At 39.1% G+C, this 26,965-nt stretch overlaps 2 protein-coding genes and 1 long non-coding RNA gene across 6 annotated transcripts in view; 1 reads left to right on the top strand and 2 right to left on the bottom strand.

Annotated features, from left to right (window-relative positions):
• VTI1A (vesicle transport through interaction with t-SNAREs 1A) overlaps positions 1 to 15,664 on the bottom strand; it is a 257,598-nt gene extending 241,934 nt beyond the window's left edge. The window contains exons 1-3 of one of the 4 annotated variants that reach the window (XM_079313240.1): positions 15,170 to 15,664; positions 8,549 to 8,607; positions 4,683 to 4,793 (exon numbers count right to left, since the gene is read on the bottom strand). In XM_079313240.1, coding sequence (XP_079169366.1) covers positions 4,683 to 4,793; positions 8,549 to 8,607; positions 15,170 to 15,263 — 264 coding nt within the window. In that variant the 5' untranslated portion in view covers positions 15,264 to 15,664. The remainder of the gene's footprint in view (positions 1 to 4,682; positions 4,794 to 8,548; positions 8,608 to 15,169) is intronic. The other 3 variants (XM_079313241.1, XM_079313239.1, XM_079313242.1) reach the window with 3 other exon arrangements.
• On the bottom strand, positions 10,379 to 14,819 carry LOC306805472. Its single transcript, XR_013775219.1, has 2 exons — positions 14,110 to 14,819; positions 10,379 to 12,921 (listed from the first exon to the last, which is right to left on the bottom strand). It is a non-coding gene; the product is annotated as an uncharacterized lncRNA (long non-coding RNA).
• A 24-nt stretch (positions 15,665 to 15,688) lies between the features above and the next one.
• ZDHHC6 (zDHHC palmitoyltransferase 6) lies at positions 15,689 to 26,189 on the top strand. The gene is made up of 10 exons (XM_079313237.1): positions 15,689 to 16,060; positions 17,737 to 17,828; positions 19,370 to 19,529; positions 20,571 to 20,732; positions 21,319 to 21,372; positions 22,804 to 22,971; positions 23,247 to 23,288; positions 23,637 to 23,782; positions 23,879 to 23,922; positions 25,627 to 26,189. The coding sequence occupies exons 1-10, from the start codon at positions 15,812 to 15,814 to the stop codon at positions 25,728 to 25,730; spliced, it is 1,221 nt and encodes a 406-aa protein (XP_079169363.1). The 5' UTR covers positions 15,689 to 15,811; the 3' UTR covers positions 25,731 to 26,189.
• The last annotated feature ends 776 nt before the right edge of the window (positions 26,190 to 26,965 follow it).

The raw sequence follows: 26,965 nt of genomic DNA, 5'->3' as shown, positions 1-26,965 counted from the left end.
CAGTTTAAGTAGAATGTAGAGGAGTGATTATTTATCTCAAGAAGGTGACAGTACCTATAAAAATGGCAGTGAAGGAACTTTTGTTCACAATATGCTTTTCAAAATTAGATCGGCAAAGTACATGGCCAAATAATTCAAATTCTTTCTTCTGAAACATAGTTCAATCTTGTGTGCACTAAAACAAATCCTCCACAGCCCATTCAAAAGAGCTGTGCTATTCACATAGCTACAACTAATCTGATTTCAGAAGTTTTAAATGTGTCAACAGATCAGGTTTCACTAGAGGCACCTGTACCTGCCCAGGCAAGGTCCTTGTGCACACATGATGTTTTGGCATGACAGATTCCCTGTTTTTAAGAACACTGTTGGGACACAACAATTAAGATATACAGACAGCAGTCCCACATATAGCTCACAATTTTGTAAGTACAAAACATAATTGCACTATTTGCTTTATAAATCAAAATAACCCAGCAGCAACAGCTAAGTCTCTAAGTTTTAGCACAGTTTGGAGACCTAGGGAGGAATGGCTATAAAATGCAGCCAGCAACTTGTCATTTGACAAATGGTGTTCATTATGCTTACAGCCAAGTGATCATTTGTCTGGGTAGGTGACTGAAGCTGAAATTCAGGGGGTAGTAGTACTTGCAAAAACCAGCCAGAACAAAACAGGCACAGTTGCATGAGTTGTTCAGGTGAGCTTCTGGACTCAGGTGGTATTTGAGAGTCATACAAGAGAGATAACTTTATCCAATGAAATTCCATTCATTATCTCCCTAAATGTTTATAAAGCCTAACAGCAGCTGAAATTTTAACAATTATCTTAAACAGAACCTGCAGGAGGTATAAATTGTAAATACATACCTCACTATTGACTGAAGCTATTGTCAAATGCCAAAAATGCTTAAATGTTTACTCAAGTTTTGTACAATATATCTACGTATCTGCAAATTTGCCCCACTGCCCATTTTTTCTTTTAAAGGTTATTCTGAAAATCAGAATTACCAAAAGCAGTACCAGTTCTGAGGATCTGAAGGGAATGAGCTCTGTTTCCTGAACTAATAACAAATGCTACCTGCAAGATTTACCTCTGTGCTGCCAACAGAATAGGAACAGCTCCTATGTCACCTCCTTTATTTTTTGGCTATTTCCTCTTTCTCAATATGCTCATCTCATTTTCAACACTGATTGTGCAATATTCATTTTTGTAACACCAAGATTACTGTATAATGTGATCTTACAAGATTTTTATATTTCCTCATCAATTTGAATGCCTCATATGTCAGTAGTAAGCTTTTCAGGAAAATAAATGCCTGCCTTTGTTTTTTTCTATTTTATGGCACCCTGACATCAAGCCAGTACATGGAACCCTGGGGATGGATACAAATGCTAGGAAATAACCACATATTTGCCAGGTTTATAGAGTCCCATCTTCACTTTGACTGGGGTAAATTTAGCTCAAAGTAATGTTTATAAAATCTGGAAGCCTTTTAACATTGTATATTCTCAGTATTTAAAGATAATTGGCTACTTATAGATAACAATAAACATAAAATGCTTTATTTGTATGAATAAACAACACCTATAGTCTATATACTTAAAATACTTATTTTTGCCATCAGAGCTTACTTCAAGCAGGAACCAAAAACATTCTACATCTGAAACAGCCAGGAAAAAGAAATATTTACAACTTTAACCACATAATGGTTTATCAGCAGATGCAGGAGAAAGACTTCTGATAGAAAGATTGTTTCAAACCTCAGGAACTCTTTCACAGGTGGTCCCAAGCTGTGGAGCATCCCAGAAAGCAGAAGACTGTGATGTGCAACTCCACCTGGAGCCACAAGATAGAGCCAGCATCATGTTCCTGAGCCCTGCAGCCCAGCTGGTCCCACCACACCTACCCAGACCTAAGGGGAACAATCCCCCCAAAAAATGGGATGTGCTATTGAAAATGAGATCACAAACCCAAGATTTACATCTGCAAGTGAAAAAAGACAGCATAAGGCTTATCAAACATGTTCATTCTGTTTCAGTGCATCTATCACAAGCCTGAAAGTTGGTGTTTTGAGATGTGTGCAGCTTTTCTGCAGAGAAGCAGCACTTCATGCTTGCCCTGTTCTGATACTTCTCCCCAGGGAAGACTGCAGAGCACTGAGGTGAGCATCAGAAGCCACTGCTGACTAAAGGTGAGGTGCAGTGCTTGCTCTGTTCATTTTCCCCATCAGTATTCACAGTGCTATGCTTCCCGAGTACTTTTAAAGACAAAATTGTGCTATTCTTTTTTTCATTATTACTGTTGCCCTTCAAGAGAGAGGGCTAAGACAGGGAAAGGGTTTTTTTTTCTCCTTGGATATGATTTACTGCAATTAGTGTGTTACCAGCTATGCATGTGCATTACAGTGCATGGGGTAGATGCCTTTGCCTTCACACAGCCCCGGACTGCAGAGCACTGACACCTAACTGCAGGTCTCAAACCAGCAAGGATTAGCTATGACAGGAAATAAATCTCCTATTTGCAACATTTTCCTATTTGATTCCAAAGTTAGAGATGAAAAGCCATGTTTGGAGCAACATTTCTAAGTACAGCTTAACAGAGCTTAAATCTGTATTTTTCAGAATATGTTTCAATATGTAAAATGTATGGGAAAAAAAAAACCCTACATATTCACAGAGATGCCCAGCACCTAATAAATAATATTACAGTGATAGCATTTTGTCATTATTACATACACTGCTCAAGATAAAATAAACTCACCAGTTACATATTAAATGTCTAAGACTTTAATGTTGCCCATCCTGCCAGAAAGAATGAACAAGTGAACAGTCCACAAATTTCATGTTTCCTTCTCCTAGCTTTAAACATGTTGCTATGCTGCTGTTTTCCATAACTGTTAGGGTGAGGGAAAATTTTCAGATGCTTTAAGGCATTCAAATAATCACAAGATCAATTCTCATGCTATCAGTGAATATAAAATGAAACTATTAGTGCTGGTTCTGCATTCACGTTGTGTTTGAAATACAGAACTTAATGAAAAAGACTGTGCACTAAGGTATATAATTTTTGCAATTAATTTTGTTCTGCTGTTTCCAACAAGTTGCTATATGCCTGGATAATAATCCAGAAAGAGTCTTAAATCCTTGCATACAAAATTAGAAAAATATTAGTATTGAGAAATTGGAACTGTGTAAAGCACTTAGTTGTAACATCACTATTTCCTCTATAAGTGAGATTTTTTTTCAAGCATAGTTGTTTTCTTCCAGCACTTTGCTCCATCCTTCACATCATTTTCTTTCCTTGATCTTCTGATGAAGATCCTTGGGTTTGGAGCTGTTGTTTCTACCCATTATTACAATCTGTTCCTTCCTCTTTCTCATGTTTTTGCTTCTTCACTCTGAGCACAAACTTATGTTCTTGTGATCATGTAACTCCCAGTGCTATGATGCATTTCCTTCCACTTATTTCTCCTCTTCCATACAGTGTTCTGTTCTGAACTCTCTCATTTTCACTTGCCTGGGAATATGAAAGTATGAATTCCACCATCTACCTAGAAATAGGTCAGGAACAAATACATGCTGACAGCAAATTCTCCCACATCTGAGAAGATAAACAGCATTCACAATTGGTCCAGAAATTGCTCTCTCTGGGAAGTCACTGTTTGGCCACATGCAATTCCTACAGGGGAACAGATGAGACTGCCTCAAAATTTTGATGCAAGTCTTTTTATTATAACATTCCTCAAACTTTACAAACTGCAACCACCTTCTTATACATTTTTGTGCAACTGCTCAACTTGGCAGAAGCACAGAGGAGTGACAGTCAGCTGGATTTCTTGGCTGCAGGTATAAACATTGACTCCCCTCCCCTGAAGAATTAAACTGCTGCCAGCAACCTGAGGAAATTCACAGTTCCCCAGTGAATGGAAAATACTGCCACTAGTTATTTCCTTCTCCCTACCCTGGAGGAACTGAGCTGCTGCCAATTAACATAGCATTTTCCTACACTTTGCAATCCCTTTGAACTTTTTCAGGATTTTACAGGAAACAGTTTTGTCTCTATGTAAATCTATTCAGTGCAAATCCCAGTCACAAAAAAAGGACTGATAACTGTAGCAGAAGCCCTTAGACAAGGGAATCTTGTTAGTCTGCATCCATTACTTCAAAAAATGTAGTGTTTATAACCAATTTGTACAAAAGCCAAGAGGAATCTAAGTGCAATGGAAAAGGAAACACAATGACTAACAAATAAAGTGCTCATGAGATAAACTACATTCAAAAATTCCATGGATTGGAGATTATACTGCTTTTCATGTTACTGCCCATGTTACTACAAGCTGTCACTCCTCGAGAAATAGGATTAAAAGCTGACTATTTTGCATACATCATGAACACTCATAATGTTTAATGACAGAGAAACAATAGAGTTCCAGGGTAAAGGGACAGGAGGCTAGCAACTGGAATATTGGTATGGGACTGCTGCTAAAATAAAATAAATAAATTAATATAAATAAAAAGCTTCTCTTCCCCGGTTTGGTTTTCACCTGTCCACACACACAGCAAGATACATACAGAACTCATCTCACACTAGTCAAAAATACCCTCTGATTTGTCTGAATAACTGCATTGTCTTATTTTAAAAATTCTTAGAGATGCCCTCTCCATGTAATATGTTAAAAACTCACGAAATCAGCTTCAAGTTTTCCCATTTCTTGTTTGTAGCTTCTCATTCGACTGCTGTACATCCCTCGGCTTTGAGGCGGGATCTCTCGAACTTCAAGCTCCATCTGCTCAAGCTGACAAGTAAAAGCAAAGAGGAGGTATATAAATCAAAAGGTTAATTAAAGCAAGGACAAATTTACCTAAGTTCAAGAAATATTCTTTCTTTATAAGGACAAATGTTGGTTATTCTGCAATACACAAACAATATATCAAAATCTTTGCACAGTCTTAAGTCAAGAAATAAGTCACAACATTAGTATTACTAACACTCAGAGGGAAATATTCAAGCCAAACATTTCTGGATTTCAATTGCAACTGTGATGAATAAATCTTATTACAAAAAAAATTTTAAAACTGAGGATAATTCCTGCAAATGAGTATAGTTTAAAAGAAAGCCTACCTCTACCTAGCTGTGCAGTTTTGGAAACCACTGGCTGAAAAAAGTACTTCACTTATATAAATAAAGTTTTATTTACCACCAGTCTGTATGTTTAATAAAGTAATTCTTATGTTTAATAAACCGATCTTTTTTTCTTTAAACATTGCTAACTCAGCACAATTACATAACCTAGCTACCTAAATCTACGTACCAAATCTATATGTAAATACATTAAACAGCTGAATTTCAGAGTTCAATGACAATGCTATTCAAGAACTTGTATACTGTTTAGTAGAATAAAAAATTAGAGACATATTCTGTCTTTCAAAAGCTTTCTTTATCTATTCTTGCTATGTGAAATTCCAAGGGGCCTGAAATACTACAATATGGCACAGAGGTACAGCAAATTAAAAGTTGTAAATGAGGGCTGCTAATTACCTGCCCACTGGGTTTTGGAGCCTGCTCTCAATGGTGCTGTCAGTTCAGGAATTCTATTTGGAACAGCAGAAGAATCCCACACCTGCCTTTTAAAATCTTTCCAATTGACTTAAAAAAAGATAAAAGAATACTTCTCCTTGGTTGCTGTAGGCACCTGAAACAATATTTGCTCACCTCCTACTGATCTTGGTTGAGCAATATGGCATAGGAGCAGAAATGCTTTTCAATTAGAGTCCCAGGCTACTGGTTGCAGTTCTTCACAAGGGACTGCTAGGATTTATTCCTACGTAATCACTTGCTTACACTTTGAAATTTCATCCTCATATCATAAGAAAAGCATCTGAATTTAATCAATGGAATTGTCAGATACTTAAAAGTCATTTTGCCTGATCTATTCTGATTATACAAAATGATATTCAATAATAAACTATAAAGCAGACTTTAATTAAATAGTCACTAATGAATTGAAACATAAAGAGCAATTTCTAATTCTACCCAGGTCTTTATCTCAGGCTTAACTTTCCAAAGGGGTATTATAAATCAAACCAATAGCTGGAATTAATAGCTCATTTCTTATCAATTTCATCTTAATATATTTGATCTCAAATGTTCTATAAACATTTCAACATTTCTCTTATATATTTTTTAAAAACAAGCAAAAGCAGAGCAGCCCTTCATATTTCCATTCAAAAATGCAACAAAGTAGTGTGGTTGATGTTGTCCACTCCAAAATAAATCTCCCCCTCCTACAGGAACCTCCCCAGATGAATCTGCTCTGGACTCTGGAATCAGCTGCTAGCATTTTAAGAAACTTGTAAGTCTAAACTAAAAAACACAAGACAAGAATAACCCAGCATTTGCAACACAACAATTTTGTGATGCATTCTTCATCAAAGATAAAAGCAATTAGCAGAGAGAGATAGTTTTTTCTTGAAAGTAGAATTCCACTGAAAAATTCACAATTCTTCTAGCACATGCTAGATTTTATACTTGAAGAATTTCACCATTAGCTCAACAATCATCTTTCCTAAAAACCTGGTAAAAATAACAATTGATACTCCACATGGGATGTAGAACAACAGGATTTCTCTCCAGAGATTTCTTACTCCTCAGCTCTGCTTGAAAAGGCAGCCTGGGAGTCTGAAAGTTTTCATGTCAGTTCTGCACATACATCAAATCAATTACACCAGTGATTTTACCCAAACAAAGCAGACAGTGTTTTAAAACCATCACTGCTTAGTGAATACAAATAAATTATCTCTATAATAATATTTATAATACATGAGAGTGTTACTTCCTAGCCAAGTAGGAAATAAAACAAAATCAGCTAATCCCAGCTTTGACTACACAAGACAATGAAGCAAACCAATGTATGAAAACTATCAGAAGCAAGGAATTTTATTTATTTTTATTTTCTACTCTGGCCTCTAGTTTAAAAGAGGATCTTTTTAACCAGTTCTGTTATTAGCAGGTTTGTTCAAATTGATTTCTAAACCTAAGCCTTGACATTAATCACAAACATGTTGGGTAATTGCTTAAAGCCAATAATTGAACCTAAAGATCTAAAACAGAAGTGTGAAAGAAAAGCCAGCTCATTAAATCAAGATCATCATTAGGATAAAAATACAGATACTGGATTTATTCTTCAATCTTGTAATAAATAGAAACTTAGATGATCTTTTTCTGATATAAGGAGAGAATTAAGAAGCCATTAATTCAATTTCTTCTCCTTCCAATCTACTACAAATTTGAATGACCACCCACACTGGAGGTTCTCTGTACTGCTCTATCCTTTGCCATGTCAACTTGTAGTGAAAACAAGCTGAAAAATATTTCTGGATTTCCACTTTTTGCAGCTGTTTGAACATGAAAGTGCCCAAAAGGCCTTATTGCATCTTCAGAACACCCTCATGAGATGAGACAGTAATTTTACCATGTTTCTCACTGGGAATACCAAATCAGGGAGGTTAGGTGCCTTGCCATCCTCACAAGGCAGAACTGCAGGAACTCATCCCAAGATCCAGCTTTCCTGGTTGCTATTCCAATGTTCTGGTCTAAAAGACTAATTCTATTTCTAAAGCAAAAGCACCGTGTATGCCTACAAACAGCTGAGAGACTTTTTTCTTCCTTTTCCACTTCAAAAACTTAATTGTATTGTTTAGTTAACATCCAAATCATTGATTCAAATTCTCTCCATTATAAGAAAGTCTGGGATAGAAAAGCTAATTCCTTTCCCTATCTTAACATTCAGATTACATTTCTGACATTAGATAAATCAAACCAATTATTTGTTATTTGCAAGCAATAAACAAAAGCAACTTCAGGCAAGGGCCATGTGGGAAAAAGATAATCTCAGCTGTCACCAACATCTCTGCTCAGTTACTCCACATCTACAAAACTTTACTCTTTTACCCCTCCCAGATGGGAGACACAACAGGCTGTAACAGAACAAAATAAAAGAAGAGGCACAGTTGCTTAGCACATGTCTCTTGTCATACTGGGTTTTTTTGTCAGAGTGAACCACAAACTAATACTTGGTTAACACCTACACTCTTGTTGGATCAGTGACCCACACTGCCATGGCCCCCCTGTCCTCACCTTTATGTCTCACTTGCTAAAATGGAAAAAAAGATCTACTGCTCTGCAAGACATTCTGATAGATGAAAGCAGATGCTTGGGTCTTACAAGTCAAAAACAAAGTTGTGGTGTGTAAATATTTAATTCCATTCCCAAAACCTAATCCTTAGGTTTAGAGACCTAAACTCTAAGTCTGTAACTTTTAATTGACTTACAGCAATAGTGCAAACCTTGCATCACTTAACACAGGATTTAAAAAGATACACTCTTCTTGTATTTCATATCCTCCAATAAGAACTATTTCAAGACTATTATTTCACTTTCTAATATATCACTGCTAAGTACTTTTAGGGCATGGGTGCTAAATGTTACTATCAGTGATGCTATTATTTTTGTTGGGAATTTGCAGCTAACATATTAAAAGCCAGAACCTACCAGTTCTCTCGCTTCTTCAAGCTGTTTCTCAACATTTGCAACCATCTGCTTCTTCTCATCTGAAACAGAATTGTGAAAATACCAATATAATTGTGCTCTTACCATGAAAGAAAAATATACTATTTCAGAAGATTGTATGTATCAGCTAAAACAGACTCAAGGTTTATTCTGTGTGACATCCTCACACATGGTGATCCCCACATTAGTAATTAAAAAAAAAAAAAAAAAAAAGACTGGAGAATCCTTGAAGTCTTCTGCTTTGTTATGCAGCATTTGCTAGTTAGGAAAGCACTGAAGAGTTGCTTCAGCAGTAGGAATTATGTCTCAGCAGGCACTTGCTGGTGTGTACAAACACATGAGAAGGCACATACATACATCAAATAGAAAAAAAATCATTTAAGAACAAAGGCTTAACATATTCATGTGCAAAATATGAGATGCACAGAAGTAAGCATCCTAATTAAAATTTATTCTGGTTCTGAAGAAAAATTATGTTTCTATTCCCCTACTCCTATGTTGGGACTAGAATTGTTTCTTTTGTTTCAACAGATATAAAGTGAAATGCCAAAGGAACTACAATAAAACCACTGTCTTCTAGTAGGAGCAAAAATGGAAATTAGTAATAAAATATTATTTTTTTTTTTAAATTCAAATAAGTTTTAGGATATACATTGCAATCACCATCTGCCAGGTTCTCCAGCAAGGCTCTATCCCAGCTACAGAGACTGACTTTTGACCTGCTTGCAACCACCCATTTACAGCCAGAGAATGCATTCTGACCTGAGGACTGACAGTTTCACATCATCACACACACTCCAATTGCTTCACAACTTGGTTTGTTACAGCATGAAAGGGAACAGAGAAATAATCAGACACTGGATAATAAAATGTCCCCACACTGTTTCATTACTGTGGGTATTCAAGGGTTTCAATGCTACCATCACATCTTCCAGCCTTCAGACTAAATCCACCCATTGTGTCAATGAAGTCAACAACAGAACTCTGAACATACAAACTGTTTGAAAGCAGGAGTATCATGAGACATCTCTACTGGTGGTTTGCCAGATGAAGCAGATAAAAAGTGAATGCCCCCAAAGTGTCTCCAGTCACAGCTCCCCAGAGGTCACAATGGGTAAGTCCACACTGGTACAGACTTATTCATGTATCTCCTAACTTCAGAGCTTTGTTTTAAAGTCTGAATCCCCTTGCTTCTCTTCCACATGATCTCTTTGTATCCTGGAACTGACACATTAAAGACCAAAAGGGACTATCTGATGATTTCCTTTGATCCTCTGCATTCCACAAGCCACTGAATTTCATGAGGGGACCCTTTATTAAAGGAGCATAAATCAGCTTCTCAGAGGCTGAAATGCTTGTCCATCTATCTCCTTATTCACCTAAAATGCTCTACACTCTCATCCAAGGACACAGGAACATCACAATCTGCCCTTCCTCAGTTACATATACTGGAGCTCTGCCTGCAGAGAGGATCAGGCTTGGGACCATCTTTCCTGCAAATCTGGAATTCACACTGCCACATCTGGTGGATTCCACCTCAGCAGAAGATGCAGGAAATATTTTCTGTGTAGCACTTTTTCTTTTCTGCAAGCAATGTCTTCCTTTAATTTCCCACCAGGTTCTCATGATGGCACCCAGGCCAGAAAATTCAGCATTTTATCTTCCTAACATAAAAAAAGCATAAGAAATCTGCCCCTTCCCTGCCCCCCCCCCCGTGTATTTCCATTCTCATCTCCCAAAACATCTCTGCTCTTTCCTTCATTTGGAAGTTAGCAAGATGACAATGGACGAAAATAAAAACAATGAAAGGTATGAAATACACAACACCATTTTATTGAAGCTGAAATAAAATTTAAAATATAGCAGCAGAAAATAAATGTACTATAGCATTTTCAGTACTTCCCTGAGTTGTCTTGGATCACAATTTTATACACATTTAGTAACCTGAAATTTAGGAATATAAAGTTGGGGGTTTTTGGAAGGTATTTCATGTTGAGCAAATTCTGCTTTTACTTGTGATTACATGAACTATTCAGCACTCCACTGACCAGTGAAGTCTTACTGACCCACAGAGAAATTTAGCTACAGATCTTTTGTAGGGAAAACTCATTAGTACAGAACATCTGGCTAAAACCGTTCCCACAGAATTAGGAGGAGAGGGTATTCATATAATCTCCAATGGCTTAATTAATTAAATTTTAACCCAACTCAATATTTTAACACTAGCCCAGGTACATAATCACCCAGATGGTGTCCAGGACAACTGCCTTTGTTTTTCCTTCAAATACAGCAATGTGAGCAGGCACATGGCAACATCCCAGCACTGCAGCTCTGGAGCAGGATCTTCACAGACTTCCAGGAGAGCAGCTAAACTTGTGCAACTGATGATCCTCTAGGGCACACAACACCATGTAACCTTGGTTTCCAAAGCATTTTTCAGTTTTACTTCAATGGTTAAGCAAAGGAAACAACTTATTTCACAGCCAGAATCCCCATAACAAGGGGGGCACAATACCCACAGGATGTCTTGCTCAGAGACTGAAAGTGAGATCCAAGGGAGTTCCTCTGGGTAAGAGAAGTTTGCCACTAATCAAGTACATCAGGACAAACAAGCTACAGTCCAATTAAAGATGTTGTATTACTGTATTAGTCCACTGTGACTTAGCAGTTTTCAGCCTGCCTACTCAATCACTTCCTTAAATACCTTCCACAGGAAGTGAAGAAAAAGGTGTTTTACAATTTCTTGTTTTGATTGAGAATTCTAATATCCTTTAGAGAAAATAAAAAGCAATGCTCCATCAAATATATCTAAATGCAATTTTTTCCCTACATTGCTAGATGAATGTCCCAAACAAAATATTCCCCACAGTTTGTATAACTTAAGTGGTGACATTGACAAACTATGGATAAAGACTGGAAACAAAAGTGGATTTTTCTCTGTGCAGGGTAGCAAAGACATCTGTTCTCTATTTGTACAAAACAACATTATACTCTGGTTGTATCACTTACTTTAAAGAAACAAGCTTTCACTACATTTTCTCCAGTTTCTTCAGCTTTGCCCTAGCATTAGACACCCTCTTTGTCTCCCAAAATACAGCAGTTACAGAAAGGTGGGAATCTGTCTGCAAGGTTGGAAAGATAACACAGTACTGGTTTCATTTCAAAGTCAACAAGGAGATTAAAAAAGGATTAAGATTGAATAGTCCCACTGCTTGTGGAATTACTTCTTTTCATTAGTGCAGGCTGAGGAAGGGAGTGAGTAACAAAGGGCTACAGTTCACTTGCAGATGTAGCTGTGCTCACTCAGGTGCTGACATGCTCACCACTGCCATAAGTTACTGTCCAACAGCAGAGAGAAATTAAATACATGCATTTTTCTCTTTGGGTTATAAAATTGGGTTCAAGAGGCATAACATAATGAGCCAGACCTGAAACTGAGATAGTAAACTTCTGTACAGGAGTACAACAGAAAATTAAAGGTAAGGCTTCCTTCAGATAAACCTGTTAGCAACTGAAACGCAGCACTTTGATCGCCCAGCAGAAAACTCAAGTACCAAGAATCAGAAGAATGGCAGCACTCCAGTCCAAAGCAACCACAACCCAGAGGCTACTGTGCTGGGAACAGGCTAAGTATCACCATTTGTGCTGATAAAACTCTCTTTCATATCAAGCAATCAAAATTTATATGAAATTTTGGTCAAATCGTAAGACAGATGTTTCTCTGAAACACCAAGGAGCATTAATAAAACACATCAGTCAATGATCTTCATTCTTCAAAGACCTGCAGCAGCATCACAGAAAATCTATTTAAAACTTTCTTTAATCCTCCAGGTGATGTCTGCCTCAACAACAGAAGACATTTCTTCCCAAGATGTTCTATTGTCCCTGCTGCTTATTGTTTCTGTGGTATCAGAGAGCCTTTGTTACAGTTCTTGCTGAACTACTTATGCATTTGTGACAACAGGATTGTCTGCTGAGCCATCATCCTCCTAGAACACAAGACAGCATCATGTACTGACAACACAGAATGCAGGAATGTTGCAAAACCAATTAACCAGCATTTCTCCATCACAGCAGGTCCATCTTGGGCAGCAGAGGGAAACAACCAGTCACTAGAGTTCAGGAGATCTCTCTTTATTATGCAGAGTGGCACAAGTCCTTACACCCTTCATCCTGCTTCTTCCAGCGGAGAGGAAGAAGGCCATCAGCAATCTCTCTCAAATCACTGCTGCTGAAAACTGCCACCTCATGTCCCCTCCCACCTCACAATCCTCTTTTTGAGGCTCTCCCAGCCATCGCCACAAGAACTAACTGGAACTTCTGGTGATGAAGAAGCAAAGATCTTGCAAATATTCCTATTAAGAAACAAGGGGAAAACGTGTATTTAAAACAGTTCTGAAAAATTGTTCAGCATAATTAGAATTTTTTTCCAGGTGGTCAAATGCCTCTTAGCTAAGACTGCAGTTTGCTTTAAAGTCATGGAAAATGTTTTTCCTGATGAAAGACAGAATAGCTCTGAAAACAGAAGCAATGCCTAAGCCATAAATGTACAGTGTAAGAAGCAGCTTTAATGCAAGTAAGTTCAAACCACATATGACCAAACTCAAATATAACATGGGGGGAAAAAAATTAACTTTTTTCTTATCTTGACTCCATTTAACCCAGGACCACATTACTGGTCCTGCAGAGAACATGTATTCTGTCTCCTCTGAGAGAATGGCAAATTCTATAAAAAATGTAACCTTCTAATGGTCTCATAATAGAGTGATGATTTCAAAGCCTGCTGCTTGTAGGCTCTGTCACTGTTGAAGCCAATACTCTTTAAATATATTTTATTTAAGCTCCAAAATCTCCTTAAGTGAATAAGGGAGAGTGATTCAAGGAGAGGATTATGGAGATCCACTACTACTATGCAGAAAATTCTTCCTACCATTGAACAGAATCTGATGACTTCCAAAATCTATAAAACTAGGAACTCAAAGCTCTACTCTTTATAATTAGGACATTAAATCTCTCTTTTCCTATAAATCAGTCTAGCACTACTGATTTTTAGAGGATGAGTTAGTAGTGTATTTATGATGTCTCCCTGGTCCTACCAGAGGTCCTTAAATTTACTGTTCAGAAGTTAAGAAGCCTTTGTGAAGAATTCCCTGCATCTTCTCAGTAAAAGGTTCCAGTGCTCATTTACATGTCAAATACAGTTTCTGAGCAGATTAAATTACACCAGTTCTAAAAGTCAATCACAGGAACTCTGATTCTCTCTCTTCTTCACTTTGTAAGTTTCCATTAGGAAACAGACAAATTTTTCCACTTCAGCTGCAGCTTCTGATTGAATTAGCTCCCTGTGTCCTTGCTGTCAAGACCAAGAGCAGAATATCTTTAAGCCAAGGAAAAGACATTGTTCCCTTTAACCATGGAAGTCAACCCTGTTTTTCCAGAAGTCTTTCTAATCCACTAAGATTAGAATTGGACATCATCTTCCAGAATCAAAAAGATTTCCTATTCAAAATCCCCTGAGATTACACATTTAATTGACCACCTACCTCAAATCCTGTTTAGAGTCACTACTTCATCACTTCATGATGCATTTCCCACTCTAAAAGTAGGATGTTATTCTTTGGTCTTGGATGCATTATACCTTTTCCTCTAGTGATATGAAAAGTACACCATTAGTATGTGTTTATTTCCTTCTTATACAGTATCCACTCCTATGGTTAAGGGTCCCAAACTTTTGGGTAATATGCATAAGAAGCAGAGGCAGAAGTATTAAATGAGCTGGAAACAAAAGAGGTATTAAGCTGAGCTACAAGAAGAACAGATGAGAAAACCATGAGTGTCAGCTCCCCTCCATCTCACACTCAGAGCCCTGTGTTGGGGCACTGATTCTATGTGCTGAAAATTCAGCTAGACTGATAAACGATATTATAATTTTCGTTTTTCTGCTCTTACAGACAGTATTGACTCTACTGCAGGGATACAGCATGAATTAGACCATGAACGCTGCAGGCTACTGACAAACACATCAAAGTAAATGAACACTGATTCTTTGAATCTGTTCCTGCATGTGAGTCACCACAGTCAATTATCCAAATCAAACGTATGACAGTAGACAGCGAAAATACTGATTCAGATTAAGTCATGCACAAAATCTGTCTGTGCCACAGCAGAAATACTTGATTTCCATTAGTGATGTTGTGGCATGATCGCCATGAAGAGGATTCAGGAGAATGCTGGTACAGGTAGATCCCCCAGCAGCTCTGCCCAGCCCTTCAGGGGCACTGGCAAAACTTCGCGTGGCCCCAGAGCCGGGCAGAAGGGAAGAGCTGAGCCCTACAGGTGGCCAGCAATCAAATATTCTGTCCGAGTATTCTTAACACATCTCAAGAGACAACTCGCTGCTGGGATAGACCCGGGCAGGGAGGTGGCTGTGCTGCGTAAGGAGCGAGGAAACACACGGGGGTGAGGGAAGGCTGAGACCTCATCACTCAAAGCACCTCCCGCCCCCGCCGGGCGCGCCCAGCGCTGCGAGCCGGAGCGGCTCCTGCACAGCGGCCGGCCGGGCCTGCCGAGCGAGGCCGCGGGGGGCGGAGAGCAGCCGCTCACCTCCTACCAGCTTCGGCACCTTCCCGATGCGGCCCGTGATCTCCGCCGTGAGCACGGCGAAGTCCTGCTCGTAGCTCTCGAAGTCGGAAGACATCGCGGCGATGGCGCTGCCGGTGCCGGGGGCGCCGCTCCACACCGCCGCGCTTCCGTGTTCTGCCACCCCAAAACGCGTCCCCCACCCCGCCCCCGGGCGCCTCGCCACACGTTCCGGAGAACCTCAGGTGCTTTAGCCGGCACGGCCCAGCCCGTCCCGGCCGTCCCGACAACCCCAGGACGAGCTTGGCGCGCGGGATCGCGCTGCACCGCAGGTACCGAGGAGAGGCGGCAGCGCCGGGTCACTCCCGCCCCGCAGCCCCCTGCGCCCCGCCTCGTAACCTGCAGCGGGGAGGAACGCGGCTGCCGCGCTACCGGCGGGCCGCTGTTTCCCGGGCGGCCCGTATTGCGGCGGACCGCGGGCGGGCGGTGGCAGCGCGGGCGCCGCTCCCGCCCCGCTCCGCCCCGCCCCGCCCCTCCCCCTCCCTCCCCGCTCCCTTCCCTCCCCTCCTCTTCCCGCTCCCTTCCCTTCCCCTCCCGCCCTCGGCAGCCGGCGGGAGCCATGCACGGCGGCGGCGGGGCGGCGGCGGTCGGGCGGCGGTAGCGGCGATGGCGGGGCCGGGCGCGCTGCAGCGGGCGCGGCGCCTGTGCCACTGGGGCCCGGCGGTGGCGCTGGCCGTGGTGGCCGTGTGCTCCGCCACCGCCATGGCCGACGCCGCGCTCTGGTACTGGCCCCTGGACACGGCCGGGGGGAGCGTCAACTTCGTGATGCTGCTCAACTGGACCGTCATGATCCTCTACAACTACTTCAGCGCCATGTTCGTGGGCCCCGGGTACGTCCCGCTGGGGTGGACGCCGGTAAGCGCTGCCTTCCACCGCCTGGTGCCGGGGCCTGGCGGGACCCGCGGGCCGACAGCAGCAACCGCGTCTTTCGGTGCCAGCGGGTCTGCTCTGCCCCCAGGAACGCTGCACGCTCTCAGGCCAACGCTTCCTCCTTGCCTTGTTCCGAAATCTCTCCTTTGCCTCTCCCCGCTTTGTTCCTGCAGCTTCCAGAGTTTCCGGTACAACCCGGCTTGCTGCTGACACCGAAATCGGACGGATAGAAACTTCTTAACACAGTTTTGGTATTAGAAAGCAGCACGCTGGACGGTTCAACTATCCCTCCTCTAACCGAGTGTGCTGAGCGTTGGGTAAACAGAGTTTTTATCACCCACGCTTATTACACATTCATTCGTTATGGTCACTTAATGTATAAGTATATGCAATGTATATGAAGTGCTTTAGTTTACATTGTTGCGTTCCTTATTGGAAGTCCTTATCTGGCCTTTTGGGATCTCCTTTGGTGATCTTTATGGCCAGCGTTGCAATATTTCAGGTGGCCTTTCCTTGACCCCAGCTCTTGAATAAGTAGTGCTCTGTTATTTCCATGGCTGCTTTGACAGCCTTGCAGAGCTGAGCCGGCTTCCTGCTTGCCTAAGTTACATCCTTGATCTGCTTCTCCAAGCTTGGTTCTGTTCTGCCCTTCTCCATCCCCTCCCTGTGCTGTCAGGGGTCTGGTAAGGCTGCTTGGCAGGCAGCAGTTGCTGTGTTTTGTTTTATTAGGGGTTTCTCAAAGCAAAGTAGCAGGAAACAAGCACTGTTAGTTGGGAATGAGAACCTCAAGGTTATCTGCATGCTCCTGCAGACACCTGTTTTGGAGATTTTGCTGCTAGCAGTAACAATTAGAAGTAATTAATTTACAAAATTTTTTTTTTCCTTTTTTATGCAAGCCAGAAAATTATATGTTTACCTTCTGTTTAACACAGTGCAAGATAGAAATTTGCATTTCCTGTGCTTCAGTAATCTCTTGGAAGAAAGTAGTAAAGAATGATACAGTTTCAGTATCTCAAGGCAGCTGCCCAGAGTTTGTGAAACAAAGTTCAATGTTCAATCTTGGAATATTACTCAAGACACAGTCTAGGCAGAAAGGATCCTAATAATTATCTTAGTAGGACAACTGGGTACTCTACTTCCTGACTACAAGATTTTGGCCATTGCTTTCTGTCTGCAAGTGTCTCTGTCTCTCATCTTGCTGCAGTTGGGGCATATGTGTGCAAAAAAAATTGTGAGAGAGTTGAACATTAATAGTTACCAGAGTTTTATCTTAGTAGTAAGATTAGAGTGGTTTATGGTGTAAAATGGCAAGAAAATGTGCTCAGGATATTTTTTTTTTAATAGAATGGCCACATGCTGACTTTTACTCTTAGAACTTCACTATGAAACCCTGCTTAAACAGTTGCTCTTCCTGACAGAACTGTTTATTTCTTTTAGCAGCCAGCACTTTCAACAGTGGGAGATGGCTGTGTTGATAACTAAGAGATTAGCTAGGAGATTATTTAATTTTGTCTTTTCCTCTCCCTGACGCCTACCATTAAATAGGGTTGGACTGTGAAACACACCCAGAAGAAATCAAAGGTGCTTAGGAAAATGCCAAGATAAACATTGCCAGCAGAGTTGTGTATACACATCTGACACTCCTATTCTTCTGTTTAAAGGAAAAATCTCAGGATTGCATGTATCTCCAATACTGTAAAGTGTGTCAGTCTTACAAGGCACCTCGTTCACACCACTGTCGGAAGTGTAACAGGTACTGTTCCTCTTTGCAATTGTTTAAAGTCCATATCAGAGCAGCTTCAAATCTAATGGTGGATTATTACCATAATTTGTGCTTCCAGCACTTGCATTGTGCTTTTTAAAAATAGCTTCCATATGAACACTAAAGCCCTTGCAGGTATTTCCACTTTCTAGCTGTATATCTATACAGTTTTGCTGTGTTTTAGTTTAGAAAAATGACTGCCTTTAACTTTTTCTTTATACTTTGAAGTCAGTTAAGAACTTCTTGACAGTGCTAACAAAACAATGCAAGTCTTGCTTCAGAGATGTGAGTCAGTGTAAAACACCTAAAAATACTTTTAAATTATTTTTAAATTCCGAGTCCAAACATTGATCTGCTGAGAGAGTAGATTTATCTGTTCTGTCATCTTTCCAAATGGGAATTAAATGTTGATTTGAGTGGAAATTTTGGACTGTTTTTTAACTCTTCCCCAAATTGGGTTTTTGAGGTCAGTTGGTATGTTAAGTGAAGTAATAAAACTTTTGGGTCAACTCAAGAAGTTTGCACCTTGTTATCTTCAAACACACTCCTCCTGATACAAAGGATATTTGATTATAAATAGCTGTCACTAGAATTTAGTGCATGTTGAAAAAATTAAGACAGTTCAGCTGTCTGCAGTCCAGGCAGGTCGTCCTCTGAAGGACTCTTTAGAGAATGTGGTGAAAGGATATTGCAATATACACATTCATTTGTTGTTTCTGTAAACCCAAAATGTGCAGTCAGTGTTTTTGTAGGAAACAGAAACTGTAGCTCCAGAGCAGTGCTGTAAATTGGCTACATCATCCCCAGATTTAAAATTAGCAACTCTTTTCCTCAAGTGACAATCTTTTCACTGAGGACTGATCACTTAGGTGGTCACGTGGACTTTTACACCTGTGAAGGTAATTTGGGATGTAAACAAATCTTTAGTCAGGTGGGGTTTCTTTTCATCTGTAAGCTACACCAAAATGACTGGCTTTATATTGAATATGTGTCTCTTGGGTGTTCACATTTGTTAAATGTATATTTTTTTAAAGGATTTTCAACAGGGTAAGGTCAATATATAGCATTTGAGAAAGTGAATCTTTTCAGTGGTAAACCCTCTGAAAGCTAGCACACTTCTGTCTGTATATTTTTCTTTAAATACTCTTTCTACAAGTAGTTCACAGGGAATTTGATATTTCCTTTATTTTCCTGATATTCTGATTTTTAAAAACTGGCATTGACAGTAATGCTTAATTACTGTGATCACAGTTCTTACAAATCCCATTCTCTGGCTCTGTCTCCAAGCTCTGTACTATGGTGTTTATTAGCAACTAGTTAGTTTGAGTAAAGGGGAGGACAAATAACTAGGGAGGGTAGGACAAATATAATTCTGAATAGCAACTAAAAAGCAACTACTGTGTTGATCTGTCAGAAATTGATGGGTTCAAATTAAAGAATGGAGGTTGAGAAGTAGAAATTCAGCCATCCTTTGAGTTGTTTGAGAAACATCATACATGTCCTTTATATTAATCAATATCTATTATTCACAGATGTGTGATGAAGATGGATCACCACTGTCCTTGGATCAACAACTGTTGTGGATACCAGAATCATGCATCTTTCACTCTGTTTCTCCTCTTAGCCCCACTGGGATGCATTCACGCTTCTTTCATATTTATTATGACAATGTACACTCAGCTTTACAATAGAGTAAGAAAACAAAACTAAATGCTTTAAAATGTTATTTAAGTCATGTGCATAATTTATCTCTGGAAGTACAGGAGTATTTGGCTTTCAGAGAAGAAACACATGGAATTCCTTGTTATTCTTTCTACGTGGCCTCCTAGTTCTACATATATGTTGTATACCTGTGAATGGAGGGAGATTGATAGAAAATTGTTTCTATTATTATTTTTTTTTTTTTTTTTTACTTTTTTTCCCTGTTCCTTCTCATAATCACAGGGAGTTTCCTATTGCTTTACATTGTCTGAAGACAGTTTCTGAGTAGTACCTTATGTAGAGAGAGACAGGCTGTGTTTTGGCTGGCACAGAAAACAGCTCCTACTTATTTCCAGCACACAAGTTATATCCTAGTTATTTTCTTTTCCTGGCCACTTTTCTAGAATTGTGCCTATTTCTTCAAGGAAAAAAAAAAAGTACATTATATTTTGTGACTAAAAATAAATATGTTAACTGTGAGTTTTTCAACTGGCAAACTTCAACAGTGAGCAAAAAGGAAAGCTTAATTTTATCTCAGATCTATGGTTAAGATTGTAAGCTTTGATTTCAGCTTTTGTGGTTGCAGTGAAGAGCTTGATAACATCAGCTGAGTGTAACAGATGAAGTTGCATTTGTAGCAGCTGAGCAGTGTTTGCAAAGGGATAATGTTAAAACTGCTGTCTGCAAAGCTTTTGGAGAAAAACCTGCAGCATTTCCATGGAAAATGGGGACTGTTCTATGCAAACATTGTTCATCTGATACTGATGAATGTGTTTTTGTTAACAAACCAGAGTCTTGTTTTCTTTGCTGCTTTTTGGGCCTGTGGAGCTTTCAAGATGGTGATTGTGGTTTCATTTTCCATCTAGCAACAAACTTCTGAAGATAAAAGTCTTTTGAATATTTTTTTTAGTTACTCTCCTTGCATTATAAGCCTGTCAGATGTGGGACTCAGAGCCAGATTTCTTATGGCTATCTTGCTTTGTTTCACCAGTTGGAAAGTTCTAAAGCTGAAGAGAATTTTTCTCTTTGCAGATATCTTTTGGGTGGAGTTCTGTGAAGATTGACATGAGTGCAGCCAAAAGAGACCCTCGTCCCATTATTCCCTTTGGACTGTCTGCATTTGCTGCATCTTTATTTGCCTTAGGACTGGCTTTAGGAACAACTATTGCTGTTGGTATGCTGTTTATTATCCAGGTGAGTCTGTGGCTCTGTTATAAAAAAGTTAAAAGCTGTAAGTTTTGTGTTCTTGTGGAGCAGAAACAGAATTCAGGATTGAGATAAGAACAGTTGTTCAGAGCTTATGTTGTTGTATAATTTTTCCTGGGATTTATGTAGCTTTGTCCCAGTTTATCTGTTACCATAGTTTTGGTTTCTTTTCATTATTTTCCATGGGAGGACTTGGATGTGGAAATCTAGTGGACTAAGAAAAAATGAGATGGATTTTATAAACTCACTTTAAAAGGCAAAATGCTTGCCCTATCCCTGAAAATACGTGTAAACATGCCTGATATATTTCTTTAAATGTTGGAGATTTTTGGAAGGAAACAAAAAGACACACTTTAAGTATAAAGTGCAATACTCTGTGATACTGTCTTAAGTGTATAATTCTAGAGCCTGTATTTCTGCTGAGGGTTAGCTTCTGACAAATGTTTCAGTTAAGTTTATAAAAGTTGCTTTGTTCTTTCAAGCAAATTTAGCTCTTTAAATGAAGCTTTCTTTGTATGGATGATGTATTCCTGCAGAAAATAGATCCTAATTTCACCTAACACCTCTATTTCAGATGAAAGTAATTTTGACAAATAAAACTTCAATCGAATCCTGGATTGAAGAAAAGGTATGCTTTTATTACAGTATTCTTGTACTGTTATAAAGTCTATTTTCCATATATATAATTTTTCTTGTTTCACCTCTGGGTGAAAACCAAAGATGCTATTTCAATTCACTACTGACCTAACACCTATAATTCACTGACAGAAATAAGAAGTCATGTAAATGCATAGATTTTTCCTTTGTTTTGAAGGAGTTTGTTGAACATAGAATAATATTTGCTTTGAAAATACTTTGCTTATCTGCTTGAAATATATGGGTATTTTCATCTGAAACTCAAACTTTGTCACTACACCTGCCTGTACCTTTAATTGTCCACCTCACTGACCCATTTAAAGTGGCATCTTTTCAATCATGGTTTTCCCCATTTCTTGTAATGTTGGAAGGGAGGATTTTCCTTGATTTTAAAGAAGTACTAGAAAATACCTAGTCTTCTGTCCTTTAAATTTCTCTTGGATTTCCTTATCTTTATAGAGGTTTTCTCAATATTTTTCAAGAGAGATATAGTCAAGCAACAGAAACTAAGTTTAGAGGAAGCAAAACTGACACAGTATTTAGAAAGTAGTTTGGTTCTACCTGGGGTTTTTGTGCAAGTTCACAACCATTTCATTAATGTCTTGTTGTCTTTTATTTTGTGTGCCAAATTAGCATGAAAATCTTGATTGTGTATAAGTACTCAAAGTATTGCAGTGTCAACTCTTTGCATGGGATATGGCTGGATCCAAGTCTTGTTAGACCTTTGAATAATGGATTAATGGAACATAAGTGAAAAAAATCCCTGTTATCACTATATTGTAGAATTTGGAATATGTTAAAATTTTTACTGTAAAACACATGCTGCTAATATGTCCCTTTTGAGAGGTGAGCACAGGCTGTAATACATAAATATTTAATAAAATGACATTACTGCAACAGAGAGCACTGCTCTGTGGCTGCTCCACTAGATGTCATCAGAACTGTGGGAATGTAAAACTTGTGACTATGGACTGTGGGTGATTGAGATCATGCCTGTGTGTGCATTCTCAGAGGAGGAATTGGCACTACCAATGTTGGGTCATGTTTGTGATCATTAATCAAAGGATGCTGAGCTGTAACTGAGAAATAGTCAGGCATTGGTCCCTAATAAAAAGCAGTGAAGTAAGATCAGAGTGTGGAGGCAATTGCCAGTGTAGTCAGTGGACTCTGTTGTTAAAGAGTAAATGGGAGGTGACAGAGATGGGGACACCCAAACCAGACATCCTTCTGAATGCCATGATTGGTTTCAATAGTTTTTAAAGCCTGGGTTGATATGGCAGGATTTCACTGCTCTTGCCTGACAATATTTGCCTTTAGGTCCCATGGACCAACACAGGGTTTATGACCCAAACTTCTTAATATTTGCTGCTTGACTGCAGTTTATAGGGTTTTTTATGTACTGCATTTCTTAATTGTTTTCTAGGCCAAAGACAGAATCCAGTACTACCAAACGGGTGAGACCTTTATCTTCCCCTATGATATGGGAAGTAAATGGAAGAACTTCAGGCAAGTGTTTACATGGTCTGGGATTCCTGAGGGAGATGGCCTGGACTGGCCAGTTAGAGATGGATGTCACCAGTACAGTTTGACGGTAACTGGTCTTCAAGTTGATTCTCCCCACTACCCCAATTGTCTGCTTTCCTTTGCAATAACAGACCAACTTTTAAAATAATTAAAATAGATGGGCTTGAAATACACCTCCAGGAGTTCTCTGAAATGTTCTCCCTTTTTTAATGCACCCAAAGGTTATGCTTTTGTGAGTGCTTCAAACTGCTCATGGTATTTCCTGTGTTTGTTGAATGATTTAATGCCTGGCTTTGTTTTGTGTTGAATGCTGCCTAAATTTCTGTTTATAATCATTTATAGATAGAGCAACTGAAACAGAAAGCAGACAAGAGAGTAAGAAGTGTAAGTATTTGTGAAGTTTGGTCTAAAATTACTTTGAAATAGCAGTATAAATAAATGTAATTAATCAACACAAACAATGTATAACAATCTCTGTCTAATTAATCTTGGCATTTAGCCTTTGCATTTGCTTCTTAGTTTCCAGATGGAAAGAAAAATGGTAATAAAGAGGACTCTGCTTCATTGTTAAGCAGTAATTTAGAATTTAGAGTCCCTTTGACAGTCACTGTCATTGTTTGAATCTGTAGTATGCTTGAATTGATTTTTTTTTTTTTTTTTTAGTGTGAAATTTATCAGGCAGGCTGTAACTCCTTCAAGTAACAAATGGCTGTGTTCTGTTCCAATCTGCAGGTGCGGTATCGAGCCACAGAAGATTACAGTGGTGTCTGCTGCCCTGTGACTAAAGGTGTTAAAACATTCTTCACAACACCGTGCACTGAAGAGCCTAGAATTGCACTGAGTAAAGGGGATCTGATTTTAGCCACCAGAGGCTTAAAGTTAGTGGCTCCACATCTTTATGTTTGGTTAAAAGTTTGGTTAAAATTCTGAGTTGAGTTCTGGTATCTAATTACCTGTTATGCTTCCTTCCCCAGACACTGGATGTATGGTGAGAAGATTCTGGTCTCAGCTGCTGATGGTATGGAGCAGTTAATTTCACTTTTTCTTTTGAAAATTGCTAATCAGTTTTACAGCTATCTAGAAATGTGGCCAAAATTATATGTTCACTTCTCAAAATGTAGTATGATAACATTACTGGCACTAGTTTCTCTCCACAGTTTTTATTCTCTAATCTAATAGACTTCCCAGTTTTGATAAACATTAAATTACTCTGTCTGACTGACAGCACACTCATTTAGTAGTTTATTGAAAGTTGAGTGGGAAGAGGGACACTTCATATTCTACGAAAAAATTAGACTTTTAGACTATAAAGAAGTTAAGGATTAATCAATTTTTTTATATTCCAATGGTGGTCTGTCTTAAAAACATCTAAGTTTCCTACCTACACACCCTATATAAGTGTAGAAATTAATCTTTGTGTATCTTGAAAACTAGGAGATGTTATGTCTTTGGTTTGGAATAATTTTTAGAGACTTTAATGTGCATTTGTAAAACTGAGTGTTGAAGATACTGAAGACTCCTGATCTGCAGGGGGTCAGCATCACAGCCACTGCATTGAAGCTTTTACATTTTTCACTTCAGACCACTAGCTTTGGACTGAATTAAAATTTTACCTGTCAAAGGGTGTGTTGGATTCTGTTGTTTCTTCCAAGCAATTCACTGCATGTGCATTTCATATTTGCACAAGTTAGGCTGCAGCAGTCACTACACTGACAGAGTCTGTGCTTTCATGGGAGTTCTGAAACCTTCATGGGCTGGAAATGCCCTGGCAGCTCACTCCAATAAACTTCAGACATCAGACACAACATGGCAATAGTTTGCATTGCTTTGCTTATTGTGAAGATTAGCAGGACATATCTTCTCTATTGAATGTTGGGTTTTTTAAATCAGCTAAAATGTGATGTGGATGGAGAACTGGTTGAACACTGAGAGGCTGGACCAGACTAGATTTCAATAATAGGATGAGTTTGTTAGGAATCTATAGATAGCAAAATGCTATAAATATGCAGGAACAAGAAGTTGCACTACAGCAGGATGGCAAAATGAATTATTAAGTAGCAGTTCTTTGGAAAATAGAACTCAATGATAATATTAAGATGAGTCAACACTTTCAGAAAAGAAAAAGCATACAGCTTCCCAGATGCTGATGTGAACCTTCCAACCTCCTCAGCATTGACAGAGACTCTGCTGAAATACATCTACAAGTAAAAGCAGTTACTACATCTCAGGAAAAAGGAAGAGCAACTGTAAAGGCTTGAGAGGAAAACAGAGAAAAATGAGAATAGTTAGAATAATAGAAAATGTGACTTATAAGGAAAAGCCTCCTGAAGAGGAGTAGAAAATGGGAGACAGCTACAAATAGTCATCAGCTGTGTGAAAGTCTGTGGTAGGCAAGTTTTTTACCTACTTTCTATTCCCCTGGTGTGTAGAAAAATGAGCTGTAAATCTGATTTACAGACAGAAGGATTCAGAATAGGGTGTGAAGATAAATTTTGTCAAGGAAGGTAGAGCACTGCAGAACTTTGGAGATGTCTGAAAACATTTTAGGTAGTTGGAGGAAATCTGTGCATCCCCAGGCAATGATTTTTAAAATTACTTAGATGTTCTGTCTTGTAGAAGAAAATAACTTAGGCAAGTGCTTGATATCTGTTCCAGTCCCGTGTTTTTCCTCAGTAGTGGGCTATGTTTTGTTCTAAGCTAATGCAACTTTTCATGTTTTAAGGTGGAATAAGAGAACGAGGCTGGTTCCCTAGGAAGTGTGTGGAAAAATACCATAATGACTCTGAAACGGATCAACCAGTGGATGGAGAGAAGAAAAGCAAATAGCCTTCTAATTTTTTTAAATATTAAATGGAATTTTTACTTCAGACCACAATCCTTTACTTGAAATTTTCTGTATATTACTTTAGACTTATGCAATGAATATGTTAGGATGAGGTTTTCTTTTCCTCACAGCTGAAAGGGTTGTATATGCCTGTGCCATGGTTTGCATACTTTTTAAACAATAAATAATTGAAGAAGCCATTCAGTGGATTGCCTTCAAGATGCATCTTTTTCATCACAAGTCAGGATTGTTTTTTTCTGTTTAAATTGCATTCTGAGCATTAAGATTTTAGTTTTTTTTCTCAGCCGCATCTGATTGTTATGCGTGCTGCTTATCTTTTGTATTTCTCTGAAGCTGCCCTTGAAAATAAACACCTGATTCAAATTCCAGATAAAATTTGTTACCTGTGACTTTTAATGATGTGAATTGTCCACCTCAAATAAATGATACATTCATACTCACTTGTGGGTTCAATTGTTCTTAGACCTAGAAGAACTAGTTTGTAGGCATGGGGGAGTGTGAATGGATGGGGAAGTAAAGATTTAACCTTTTAAGTTGCTTTTCAAGGTTAAAAAGGCTTCAGTTGTTGCAATAGGAATATTCTGTGCTTTCAGTGGCAAAAATTACATCCAGCACTGTCTGTTCCCTCTGAAATCTGAGCCCATACCCAAGAGATCTTATTTTGTTTTAGAGAAAGCAGTGTCCAAGAACAAAAACTTCTGTGAGTCTAGTTGCTACTAATGATTAGCAGCCTTCTTAAAGCATTGTCATTTAGCATCTAGTATGGATTATTAGAAGGAAGACCTTAAATTGGAGTAACTTGTAACAGCTCAGGGCTTTTTAAATGCAGCAGGTGCTTTTGTTCTCTCATAGTGTAGAGTTATATGTCAGCTAGGTTGAGAGGTTGTTAAAATCAGTTCATGTGGCAGAAGTGGCACATAAGAGACCAATGTAAGACCAATTTACACTGGAATCCCTATATATATTTTATTGTTGAGGTAGTGCAATTTACCCTCCAAGCATATCTGTGCCAGGGAAGCATCACTGTTCATTATATCAACAGAAGTACTTTCCAGGCTCTGCAGCAGGTGGCATCACAGGACTCAGCCTCCAGTTTCTGCAGGTGTTAGTTGCACTGGATTTGCTCTCCCCAGGTAACTTGCTCATTTTTGTTTCCAAAACCAGTTCTGGGATACATTTCTTCTTCCCTGTTTTATTGTTTGTTTGTTTGTTTTTC

The sequence above is a fragment of the Erithacus rubecula genome, assembly GCF_903797595.1.
Source record: "Erithacus rubecula genome assembly, chromosome: 9".
NCBI classification, from domain to species: Eukaryota; Metazoa; Chordata; class Aves; order Passeriformes; family Muscicapidae; genus Erithacus; species Erithacus rubecula.
The sequence above is the reverse complement of the archived record's forward strand: the minus strand, read 5'-3'. Positions and strand labels throughout refer to the sequence as shown.